This window comes from Saccostrea cucullata, unplaced genomic scaffold, assembly GCF_032062105.1.
Source record: "Saccostrea cucullata isolate Sc308-1 unplaced genomic scaffold, CSIRO_AGI_Scuc_v1 ctg162, whole genome shotgun sequence".
Classification (NCBI taxonomy): Eukaryota; Metazoa; Mollusca; class Bivalvia; order Ostreida; family Ostreidae; genus Saccostrea; species Saccostrea cuccullata.
The window spans coordinates 91669-105000 of record NW_026930272.1 but is presented as its reverse complement, the minus strand read 5'-3'; the positions used below and the strand labels follow the sequence as shown (position 1 = coordinate 105000).

The 13332-nt window shown below is 32.5% G+C and overlaps 1 protein-coding gene and 1 long non-coding RNA gene across 4 annotated transcripts in view; one reads left to right on the top strand and one right to left on the bottom strand.

The window, feature by feature from the left end:
• LOC134283509 (uncharacterized) overlaps window positions 1-452 on the top strand; it is a 2264-nt gene extending 1812 nt beyond the window's left edge. Inside the window, exon 2 of the long non-coding RNA XR_009995492.1 lies at window positions 1-452. This exon is cut by the window's left edge and continues 1156 nt beyond it. This is a non-coding gene — a long non-coding RNA (uncharacterized LOC134283509).
• Window positions 453-1109: 657 nt separating this feature from the next.
• LOC134283504 (folylpolyglutamate synthase, mitochondrial-like) lies at window positions 1110-13284 on the bottom strand. 3 transcript variants are annotated; one of them, XM_062765956.1, is made up of 14 exons: window positions 13126-13273; window positions 12429-12446; window positions 7051-7182; window positions 6395-6513; window positions 6171-6285; window positions 4234-4476; window positions 4018-4095; window positions 3326-3557; window positions 3001-3098; window positions 2813-2865; window positions 2397-2472; window positions 2176-2239; window positions 1756-1773; window positions 1110-1539 (listed from the first exon to the last, which is right to left on the bottom strand). In XM_062765956.1, the coding sequence occupies exons 1-14, from the start codon at window positions 13192-13194 to the stop codon at window positions 1124-1126; spliced, it is 1731 nt and encodes a 576-aa protein (XP_062621940.1). In that variant the 5' UTR covers window positions 13195-13273; the 3' UTR covers window positions 1110-1123. The 3 variants fall into 3 exon arrangements, with proteins under 3 accessions (XP_062621940.1, XP_062621942.1, XP_062621941.1); XM_062765958.1 differs by lacking the exon at window positions 12429-12446 and having other exon boundaries at window positions 13126-13284; XM_062765957.1 differs by lacking the exon at window positions 1756-1773.
• Window positions 13285-13332: the final 48 nt, after the last annotated feature.

Below are 13332 nucleotides of genomic sequence, written 5' to 3'. Positions count from 1 at the left end.
AGCTGATTTCTTGCCATCAGTAGACACTACACAGCCAGCCTTCACTGAAGTTTTCATCCTATTTCAATTTCTGTCCATTTAAACAGTATATTATACACCACAGGAGGTGAATTAATGTATGTTTCACATTCCAACACAGCATGTTGTATATTTCTGCACAGTACAGCATTTTTGGTACTCTTGTATGGACTTTGAGCAAATATTTTAATTAGGAAAAGATAAACGACACAGGAAAAAAATTAACACGAGTTTGAGGTAATTTTATGACTTTATAATAATTTTTTTTCCAGTGCTTGGACTTGAATAACAAACCTGAACATATGTAGATCGAACTGAAAACAATCATGACTTTTCCTTTGTCTCTGCAGATTTTCTGTTGTTTGTTATGGAATATTTATTATTATTTTGTTGTTTTGATATTTTCTTGATAATAAATGAAATACACACTACAATGTCTCTGTTATCAAAAACCAATGACAAGAAAGAGGAGTTTTAAAGTTCTTTTGGTTCCAAGATTGATGGATTCATGGAATCCCCTATCTCCTCATTCAAAAGATACCGCCAATGTCAAAATTCGTAAAAAGCAAGTCAAACTTCACAGGGTCAAAAGTCATTGTACAAAAAAAAGATTTTGTCAGGGGGCATTGCAAAGGTCAGATATAGATTCTAATCTTCTCCCACTCAAAAGCTAAAATTTTTTTTAAAGTAATTGAAACTTCAAGGTCAATGGGTATTAAATACTGTATACAGGGAAAATTTACATTTTATTTTCGCCCCTTTCGCTCTATCTTCCTTTGGGCAAATTTAAAACGGGGAGAATTCAAAGATCTTAAACAAAACTACGACTGGGCGAATTTAAAACTGGACAAAATTGTTTTCAAGTGTGAAAGGGCGAAAATACGGGGTGAAAATAACCCTGCATACAGTAAATCGTAATACATTTGAAAAGAAATCTTAAGGTATTAAAGCACAGTGTACAAGTGAATCTCACAAGTTATGATGCAGGTTAAAAATTTTGTGACAGACGGTCAGAAAATAGAGAGATTCACAGCCCCCCTCTCTTTGAAAAAGCAAGGGCAAATAAATAAATAAAAAGAAAATTTCAAATATAAAAAACTGATATTTATTCAGGTCCAATAAGCCCTATAACACCCCCAACCAAATGCAGACTTCCAGTCACTAAAATCTGAATATGATCTGCATTCTTCACTTTGGAGGGGAATTCTATGAGAGCCTGAGATGAAATAGTTGGTTCTTTTCCCTGAGTTGCCCAATTTAATGCTGAGGAAATACAAGGAAAATCCTTGGTGATAACACAGTCTTCAATATCACAGACGGTTTGGGAGTTATCTCCCTTGTTTTCAATGTTTTCAGTGTCTAATTTTGGTCTTTTTACATCACATCTTTCTTCTCTCTGCGTTGTTTCTTTTTCGTACATTTGTTGCTGTAGTCTCTTCACTGCCAGTCTTTCAAACAACAGCATGTTGGCAAGCACACGGTTCAGCTGACTTTCCTTTGTGACAGTGAAATTTGTGGCATCTGGAAAGAGAGAAAAAAAGTGAAAAGTTTATCCCTCCTCTGTAAGTAAGAAATTAGTGTACAAAGTGGATTACCCAAAAAAAATAGAGAAAACCACACCATGCATGTTAGAAATAGGTCAGGGGATAAAGAAAAGTGCTAATGATAAAGGAATGTAATATAAGTTGATGGTATTTCTGTGTATAATTAAATGCCATGCATCAATCGTCCGCTTACCTGTTTTAGTGGAGCGTGCTACAGAAAGCAAAATACACCAAATTCAGAAAGCAGTCAAGATTACAAGCAAACAAACAAAAAATTATTAAAAAGCAAAAATAAAGAATTAAGTTGCTATAAATGATAAGTTGCAATGGTAAAAAAAAAAGATAAACACACAAAAAAATGTTCAAATGTCAACCTCTGACAAATTTGTATTAGAAACAAAAAATCAAGGATTGAGCAGATCGATGCAAAAAGGCAATAAAAAGTCAAACCAACCTACTGCAACACATGAATATTCTGAGCATGACACTGACATTAAACTACCATCTCACATTAAACTGCTTGCTTTGTATTAGTGTGTTAGTATATTATTCAAAAAAGTTCAAGCAAACAGTTGTTAGAACCAGTTACAAGTTCAGTCTTAACTAAACTTACCAACAGTATTGAGAGAAGAGAAGGTAATATTTGGACAGAATACTGCTGCATCAAAACCACAATTCTGTAAAAGCAACAAAAAAAAGTACTGAATGGTAAATAGCAACATAAAAGTTTACATGTGTTCAATTAGATGCATGTAAAGCTAGTTCAAACTCATCTGTCAATGACATAAGACAACAGTATGATACTGGTTGTAACAAAATGAGGTTCCTGCTTACCACCAAAGGTTCAATAAGTACACTGGCCTCTCTATCTCCTGTCGAATTAAATACAAGGACCTGGATTACTTTACCACTGAAAAATTAAAACATTTTTTTTTACACAATTTCAAAGATTAAAGTCAAAACTGATAGTAAAAGTCAATTTGTTTTATTTTTTAACAAGCTGAGATGCTTCAAATAAATTAAGGTTCTTAGACCTTCTGCTAAGAAAGATAACTCTCTCTCTCACTGGAATGATTTTTTCCTTGACAAAATTGTTGTTAAATGTGATTTTTGACAAATTTTAACTCACAAGGTATGTCAATTATTTTTATTTTATCCATATTAATTATACACAAGGCTTCTTTTGAAAAGAGAGAAGATGAAACTAGATCTAAGTAGGCCTAGTCATTTAAAAGAAAATTACACGTTACCTCAGTGTTTTTGATTCCTCTGCTGAAGCAGACTTGAACCACTCAATACATTGCTGTAACAAAATAAAAGCAATGCAATTCACTAAAAATGAGCAAACAAACTACAATACTCCCAATCATTTAATCTTAAATGACAGATTCTATCAAAAGTGTTTAAATTAATATTGTATTTATATTTGGATTTGTACCTGAACACTTTCTAATGTGTGAGCACCATCCAGATAATATGTGATTCCTGGTTTCTTTATTCTCTGGTTCCTGCCATCCCATCTACACTGCTTTAGTCCTGTAATATATAGCATGAAACATAGGCTTTCATAATTTATTCATTTTCCCTTTTTATAACAAGACATGTTACACCTTTTCAACTGTTTCACTTATTACTTCTTAGGAATTTGCCAATTTGTCCTTTTTTTGTAACAAAAACATGCACATTTACATGTAGAATCTTGCTAACATCCTACCCAACATACCAGCATCATAATATTCTAAATTTAATAGACCAAACCAAACCTTCAGTCACTGATGAAGGAAGCCTCGTGTCCCCTGTATTCCACTGTGTTGTCTGTCTGTCTCCATCATCCTCTGTGGATTTCTGCCGCTTCGCTCTGTTGGCTATCCACAATTTACACAATTCAATGGCTATTGCTGCGTTTTGTCTCTGCATGTGTCCAGCTATCCCAAGACTGAGGGGTTGTCCACTGGACTCAAAAGTGGACAAAGGAGGGGCAACACTCAATGGACACTGTAGCAATGATAAAATTGAATCTTCTTGAAGCGATGACTTAAAAAGAATTACTTTTGAACATGTCAAAAAAGAGATGTAACAGATTGGTAAGGAGTTTAGGTACATAATATCTGTTTAACACATGCATATGACCTTTTCTGCATGAAATGGATAAAGTCATATAAAGCTTATTTGTATATAGACAGTGTAAAATGTGTTAGTCATGTATAGCACAATGAAAAGAATCCTGAATGGTTTTTGGAAGGATATGACATGTATCTTAACTAACTCATTGTATTTTCTATCCCCTCACCAAGGCTCAGGGATAGAAAACACACAAGTTATTGGATAAAAATCATACCATACCAAATAACATAACAAATTGTACATTAATCTTCAGATCTGTAACCATTTTGTATGCAGGTTTCTATTACTGATGGGGGAGGGGGAGGTCGGAAATATACATTTATAATTGTACCCCAATTTCTTTGGCCCGCTCTTTGATGACATTTAAGGCAACATCAGGCTGGGGTGAGGTGACTGCTGGTACATTTGGCTGAAATAACAAAGGCAAACATATTAAAACTCAGTAAACACCTCTCAAAATATCATGTATATGACATTCATAGTAAAGTTGTGAGGAAAATACTGAATATAGATTAAAGCGAGTCAAAACATTTTTAAGTATATGTACCTTGAATATTCCAGCTTTGTGCCAGGCAATTTTATCCACAGTGTCGCCCAGTATAGAAGTATGATCAAGACCAAGGGACGTAACTCCGCAGGCGACTGGTTTCCTGACTAAGTTAGTGCTATCATACTGCCCTCCAATCCCCACCTCCAAGATGGCCACATCTACTTTCTCTTTCAAGAACACATGTAGGGACATCACGGTCAAAAAAGAGAAGTAAGTGGGCATGGATCCATCAAATGATTCCTGATTTGGGGAAAAAACAAATATCATTTTTCACATTGATGTTATTTATTTTTCTTAAATTAATTTGGTTTGCGGTTCCCTTAATTGTTTGAAGTATTTGAAAAACTTGATTAGAAGATGTTCTTTAGCAAGAACTACAGCAATCTAATTAAAACTAGATCTTCCATCTGGACCTCTATTTTTTAATGTCTCAAGGTATAAAAATCAGGGACGAAGATCCCTGATTGGAAGATGGAAGATCCAATTTTAACTAGAACTGTCCAATAGGGACAAATACCCCCGCTGGGTTTTTCAGAGTAGGTGCCAATTCAGAAATATTTTATGGATCTAGTAAGAGGTGTTCACTATTTTAATGCCCCGCCACAGCATGATACGCCCATCAAATATTGTTCGATAATCATAAATTGGTTAGGGTACATAACCTTGATTAACAGATTGAACAGATTTCAATGATCTAATTTCCATTTCTTATCTTGTTGAAAATATTGTACATGTATACATCACTAAGAGACTTACAGTGTAGGGATTAAATATAACAAATAATACATCATATAATTCTAAACTGTGTTAGAGCTTAACAAATATCCATCTGCAGCTTTAAATTGTTTATTGCATATTTTATGAAATAATGGAAATGCTACAGTCTAATAAAAAAAATCAAAAATTAATTATTCTTTAGACTATAAAATTCTAAGTGAGACATGACTGCATTTTGTTGCAAATATATAAAAATTGAAATGTAATTTTTTTTCAATGAACACATGTATAATTAATTATATTATACAATACTAATTCAGTTTTAATCATACACTAAAACATCAATTTGTTTTAATTACATTACACCAATTGAAAGATCTTTATCTGAACTACAGCCATCAAGAACTCTTAATTAACACAAGCAACTATAAGGCCATTTCTCTTTGCCCAACTCCCAAGAGACGAATTAAGATAATACTGCATGATGCTCTTGCCAGTTAACTCCCGACAATGAACTCATTAATTTCTCTCTAATTTGACATGCACATTTCTGCTATCAAAAATTCTCCTTGACCAGTGCTTGAAAATTATGCCCATGGGACAAACTGAATTCCTCTCAAATCATTAACATTTGTTACAGAATTTGCTGTAAAGTATATGATAAAAAATAAGTTTTTACTTAATTTAGGATTTTTTAATAAGGATACAACTATATTTTTACATTTTTTAGGATTATGAAATTTAAAATTTTAAAGACTTAGTTTTTTTTTAAAAATCACTTAAATTAAAGGTCACAGTGACCTTGAAATAGGTCGGGACACACCGTCTACCCAAGATGCATAAATTGTCCAAGTTTGATGATTGTAAGTCTAAAAGTTTTCTAGTTATGAGCCAAACAAAATCACAAAATAAAAAAGAAAAAATGCCTGTAAAATGCAGAAAAATCATCCAATCACTATGAAAATCCCAGGTGCACACCTTCATATGAATAATAAGTGTATAAATTTTCAGACAAATCCATCCAACAGTTTCTGAGAAACAGTCCGACAAACTTGTCTACAGACGGACATGGACAGACAGACAGACGGACATGGTGATTCCAATATACCCCCCTAAACTTCGTTTGCGGGGGTATAATTAGACTGGACAATAGGTACATTTGTGGGATCTATGCTCAAGTAATTCAGGATTTTGAATTAACTTGCATGCAACTGAACCTTTGTTTTTTCCAATTTCAGGAACACATCCCAGAAATAATCTGTAAACTTCTCCCTGGTGATTGGAATTCCATTGATTCTGAAACGCTCTCGGACTTCAACCAGATGTGGTGAACTGCAGAAAAAATGAGTCTATAAGTTTTAGACAATGTTTCAATGAGTGACAATGTTTCAATGAGTTTCATTTAAGGGAAGTTTATACTGTTACCAGTGTGAAGATTTACCTGAAGAACCCTGTTTTATAACCCTGGTGTCTCAGTATGCTCTCACAAAAGGCACACGTGGATCCCTTTCCTTTTGTTCCACTTACGTGGATGACAGAGAGTTTATCCACATCATCCAACTAAAATGAAAACACCCATGATGATAATTTACAGTTTCATATGTAGTAAGTCCTGTACATAAAGTGTTAATGTTGTGCAAATTCCGGCTTTCCTCCTTATAATTTTGGAATGAAGCAATTATATGGCTTTTAGCCAAAATACTTTCATTGCAGTTAATTACATATACATGTCTAAGACAGAGAAATCCTACTCTTAGAAAGAAATATGAGACAAATTTGGCTCTGGTATGTGATTTCCCCCTAAGGGGAAATCCTATTCTGAAGTATAGTTTTCCAGAAGGAAAGGGAGGAGGGAAAGGTGGCTATGGGGGAAATTCTTCTCATAACAAGTGTGTAATTTTCATAACATTATTCTCATGATAAGAGACTGAACTTCCTCCTTGCCATACATATATATATGTATTTTTGTTCACTTTCAGTAAAATGTGTTGTTAAAATTCTGTTCAAACCAGATCATACGCTGAACCCTATAAACTTAATGTGATAATACCGACTTGTTCAGCAAACTTGATCATACTCTGAACACTCTGAACTTACTGTGATACCAACTCGTTCGGCAAACTTGATCACATTGGGGATGTTGAGTTCGGCCTTTTTGCCCCCTTGCTGCCGTATTTTCTCCAGAGTCTGTGCATTGCTCTGAAGTGTGTTTAATGCAGAAACTGCCTCCTGAAATTATAAATCCATGCAATTAAACTAAATGTGAATTCAATTCATTATTTTCTATAAGACATACTGAACTAAGGGAAGGCCATGATAAATATAAAACCAATGCCAGATTTTTAACAAAGATATAAAACCAATTTTTTCAAATCCATTGTTTATATTAGGGATGTCAAATCGGTCAATTTTTAGTATTCGGTTACTCGGACGTTTTTCCGATCGAGTACCCGGGTACTCGGTAAAAAGTGTAAATAAAAATGAACAAATAAATTGCTGACTTAAAACACTGTACAAACTCTTCTAGAAATAAAAACACATGCTTTGATAGGAGGTTTACTCGTAAATGTATTTCTGTTGTAACAATGATAAGCACTTCGTGCCCGACGAAATTTAATATAATGTTTTTTTTTAATATCAGATAAACACAAGAAATAAAATCATTAGTGGTTCACACTGTCTTTGTTTAAAAAAAAATACACGTTTCATAATTGTAACTCTTTGTTGCAGCTATGTACAGTATCAAGTAGAACTTGAACTTGATTTCTCATAACAGAGCGGATCTAAATTTTCGCACACTTTTTCACTGCAATATTTTATAGTATTACCCATCATTTTTAAAGCCTTTTCATTTGTATTGGTGTGTAATCAAACACAACCATATCAACAAAGCACGTGTAATATCATCATATGATATAAAATTTAAACATAAAAGACCTTAAACGATGTTCAGTGAAAACAAGTAATTAAAGCAAATCAAAAATAAGATGATTAACAGGTGATAATTACTATATAAACACTGCCAAAGGCGATAACGGTCATTTAGAGGTGTCGGAAACCCTAATTACTGCATGCACAAGAAAAGTGAGCATTTTACGTTTTAAAACAGATAGTTTAATGCATTAATAATTAAATAATAGCAAATACAATTAACATGATAATTGAGGAGATTTGTATGTATAGTTTATATAGATTATATTATTTAGAGGAAAATCTATTTAGATATTTCCCCCATTTATAAGCCATTTTCAGAGAAGTCGAACTGTTGAACTGTATCATCATATGTTATAAAAATAATAGTGATAAATATTATATACTGATTTGTTTTTTTCTTTCATGCTTATATTTCAACATACATGATAATTGAGATTTATATGTATAATACTCATTGTAATTAGGTCAGGGGTTAAGTCTTAAATAAAATTAATAAAATTAAATACTTAATATTTTCCTATTAGACTATTATGAAGTGAAGATACATGTATATGGTTCAATCACATACATATTTTATAAACATCACTTGTATGCAAAAAATATACCGGGTATATATCATACAAAACACGATTAAGAATTTTAAACTATATCAGGGCTTTATGTGGTTTTTTTAACATATAAAAATGACATTCAAACCTGAAATCCATGAACATGATAAAGAAACGACATTGAGAGAAGTATATATGATCATGCAGCAACCTCTATTCCAATACTAAATACTTGCAAACTGATAAAATTCAGAATAGATCTCCATGCCTCACACTTTGCATGCAGATACATGTATACACATAAGTATTAAATGTATAGTCATATTATTAACCATACTGCAAATAATTGAAGATTAGCGGGTATATATAGTTTTTGTCATGTCAGTCCGTCTGTCTGTCTTTCTGTGTAGCTGTTTGTCCGCAAAAACTTTAACCTTGCCCATAACTTTTGATTTGATGGAGCTATGACTTTTCATATGTGTATTCATTGTGAAAAGACCTTTCTTTGGGACGTTTGGGTACCAGCAAATTTGACCTTGACCTTGGAGCTTGACACACTTTTACACAAAAATTCCAAACTTTAACTTTGGCTTTAACTTTTGATCTACTGACATGATAGAAACTAGAACTTTCATATTTTACACATGTATTCTTTGTAACAAGACTTTCCATTGGATACCAACTTTCACCTTTTGACCTTGACCTTGGAGATTAATGTACTTTTAAAAACTTCAACTTCTGCTATTATAACTTTTGAACAGTAAGGGCTAGGGCTTTCATACTTTCACATATGTAATCCTTGTGACAAGACCTTTCATTGGATTTCAACAACTTTGACCTTGATCTTGAAGTTTGACATTCTTTTTAAAAACAAACCTTGACCATAACTTTTGAAGAGTTAGAGCTAAGGCTGTCAGACTTCACATATTTATTCCTTGTGAGTTGTCCTTGCATTGGACCTTGCATTGGATACCAACAACTTTTCCCCTTTGAACTTGACCTTGAAGTTTGACCTTCTTTTAAAAAACTTAACCTTGACCATAACTTTTGAAAAGTTATAGGGCTAGGGCTATCAGACTTTACATACAGTATAAGTAGAATTTTTAGCAAGGATTTAATTTTGGCATTATTAGCAAGTGTGTCGAGATCGCTAAAATTGAATATCGCTAAAATTAATTGAGTTTTATTTGCAATAGCTTCTTTAATATGCATTTTAAAATCACCAAAATAACATCTTGCTAAAAATAAATTACCAGTTTTTAAAGACAATTTGCTAAATTTGCGTCTCGCTAAAATTTCCACTTATACAGTATTTATTCCTTGTAACAAGACCCTTCATTGAATTCCAACAACTATAACCCTTTGTCCTTGACTTTGGAGTTTGACCTACTTTTTAAAAACTTTAACCTTTGAGTTTGTCTCCCATTTGAGAAATTTAACCATTAAGAGCATTCTTTGGACTTGTTGAGAAAACAATACAGTAATATTGAAAAATAAATGATTAGCTGTTTTAATGACAGTTTTCCAAAATCTTTCATAAAATGTTCCAGCTTAAGACTTAAGATGATCTCTATTGTATACTTTTTAATATCATGTACTTTATATACAAAAAAGGGAAAAAATAAACTATATAAGCCATTTAATTAAGAAAAGCAAAAAAAAGGTGACTTCCATTTACACATAAAAACAGATAAAGTGACCATTTTGGTCAAGGAAAAAAAATAAACTCACTTAAATTTAACAAACTGCAACCATGAGCTTAAAGGCGATATGACAATAGATAAAGTTGCTTTCTAAACTTTGTTAGTAATTCTACTTCAGTTAGTTGGATACAGCGCTCAAGGACAATATTTAAACATGCACTGACACATGGATAAAATATCTAATTTCTACTATATTGCACGTAAAACACACAAATACAGTGGTGCCTTGTTAATCCTGATAACTTCATCATTTGTATGATTTCAATGGACTTTTGAAGTTATTGACAGTTTGTTATCTTATTCCTATTTCATTGCCACTCCTCTGGTAGAATTTATATTCAAATAAACAGAACATGAGAAAATACTGAAAACTTATAAACAAAACAAATTTGTGAACAGGGCATAAAACATAAACCCTGGAAACTTCCAAAGTGGGATTAGATGCTAAGCAGGAGTAAACATCCCCTGACAACCAGTATTTCCTGTCATGAACTCATGTATTGTTCAGGTAAATTAAGTCAAATTAAGGATTTCTGACATAATTTATAAATGCAAATGTGGACAACCTATACACAATTGATAAAAGCCGTAAGTTCATCAACAGATGAGATGAACTTGCATAGCTTACTGGCATAATAAATTTACAACTTTTTTTACAAAACATAAACATAGGTATAAGATTAACAACGATGTGTAAGGCAAAGTCACACAATTAACCAACAAAAAGTATACATTCCAAAAATGAAAATATTTTTAAAAGCAATTTTGATCTGATACTTTGAAATAGACCTACATAAAAAATTTAAACTACTTCTTCTTCATGAAAATGTAATGAAAATCCAGCATCTGAAGCAAATTTGAGAGTTTTCATCTCTTGATGCAGCATTTGTGCAGGTTTGGTTTATACAATGTTATATAAGCCTTATAGTTTTTGGTAATAGACCTGCAATAGTTTTTGGTAATAGACCTGCAACCATAACTTTTACCTACAAAAATGTGTGTCCAGCATATAAATTAGTGTGCATCCTTAGATGTATCAAAAATTTGCTCATTATAGGGCTCATAGTTTATTGGAAATGAAACATGCATCAAAACTAACATTTTCACTCATCCACAAAAAGTAGGTCAGATTCAGCATCTGAAGCAAGCCTGGAAGTATGCATCCTTAGATGTATCATCTATGCAAGATTAATCATTAAAGAACTCATAGTTCCTTGGAAATGAAACCTTCCAAAAGCTTTTAACTATTCATTACCAAAATGGTGCCACATCCGAAGTTTAAGCCTACATCCTTAGATGTATCATCCAAGAAAACTTATAGTTATTTGGAAATGAAACCTGCACCAAAAACTTTAACCTGTTCACTCAACTGGAAAATGTAGGTCAGATTGCAAGACCCGGTAGTTAGATGTATCAGCCATGTTTGGTCAGGGCTTAAAGTTATAAATGAAACCTGCATTTAACCTGTTCAACAAGCAACATAAAAGTTAAAAATTCCTGTTCAAACTGGAAAATGTTCAACACATGAGAAATCAATGTATCATCCATGCAAGTTTGGTCAACAACAAATAAACCCACACCAAAAAATTGCTGTTAACCTGCTCCAAAAACATTCACCTGGTAATTCCTTTGCTGAAATTGCAGCATTTTTGTCTGGTACAATAAAACACACTAAAACCATCTTCCATGCATGTCTTCAGTATAGGACACAGAAGTAATTAAAAAGAAAACTGCTCCAAAAAACTTAACCTTAACCTACGCCGACGCTATCATCTCCAACTTCGTTGAGGTGAGAATTTTTATATTTGAGGGGCGAATGTTTTTATATTTTTTTTATTTTAGTGATATATAACATTTTGAAGATTATATGGTGCCAATACCAATAAATATAATCAGACTTGGAAAATTTATTTAAACTGATAAAGTTAAAAATTCAAGAGTTCAACACTTGAGAAATCAATGTTAGATAAACAAACAACAGCTTTCCATTTCACATTCTGCTAGCATCATTTTTCTGATCTTATCCTAACTTTTTATGGATGATACAAATGTACAATCTATTGAACCAATCTCTTGACTAAAAGAATTTTTTAAAGTTATTTTCTAAAATTATATGAATACCAATAAATTATGAAAATGCATTTTATGAACATGATAAACCACATTGAAAATGGTCTGAATTAAATTTGAAAAGAAAAAAAATAATAAAATACAAGACCCTAAAGTTTGAAGCTATAGAATGTGGAATAATGGAGTGCAAACAATTCACCAACAGGCATGGAATACATACCTGGGCCCTTCTCCACACCTGTAGGTGATTTTAAAAAATCCAGTCATTTCTTATAATTATATTAACTAGCAAGTTATTAAAACCAAGAAGTGATTTCTTCAAATATCTTAGGAATAGCATGAAGGCAATCAAGGCATAGGTAAAGAGAATGTAGCACTGCCAGCATTTCGCCTCTAATGACAATGCCTGAGTGAAAATATTTAGACTTTACACATTAATTCAAATTAATTTTTCCGTAGTTATTCTCATCAACATATTGAAAGAGAAAAGTGTTCCTTTAGGTCTATTAACTCTCTGAAAATACTCTAAAACCTTAATATAATTTTTTTATGTATAATTTACATTTTCACTGATTAGTTGACACCTAAATTGTGAACTGTTACACTTGTGAAAAATAAAAATGAGGCAAAAGAAAATGTGAGATAGCAAAATGTCAATGTATTGATTCCTCCCTCGCAAATTTAGAGATTGAAGACATATATAAGTTGTGACAAACCCTGTGTTTGATCCCCAGAACAGATATTTAAAAAGTTAAGAGCTTTGCATTAAAAAGTTTTCTCACTATTAACATCTTCAATTTAATGTGTTGTTATATAAGAAAACCTATCGTCACTTCACACAACTATAGAAAGTAAAAGATCACATGAAAGAGATTTTCAATTGAAACGTTGTGGTAAATATCGCATAATTTACAAACCTCATATTTCTTGCTGTTTTCAGCTGTTGAGGCTAGAGAACTAAGCGATCGCAAAATTTTTGTTGACATGTTTACATTGTTAGGTTGATCACGCGTTCAGGCCATGAGCAAGTGAAAGAGTGAGGAACGGCAACTCCTTTATATACCATCCGGTCATGTAGAGCTAGGTTGCAAAATTAATACGGAGCCTAAAATCTATTCAATCCG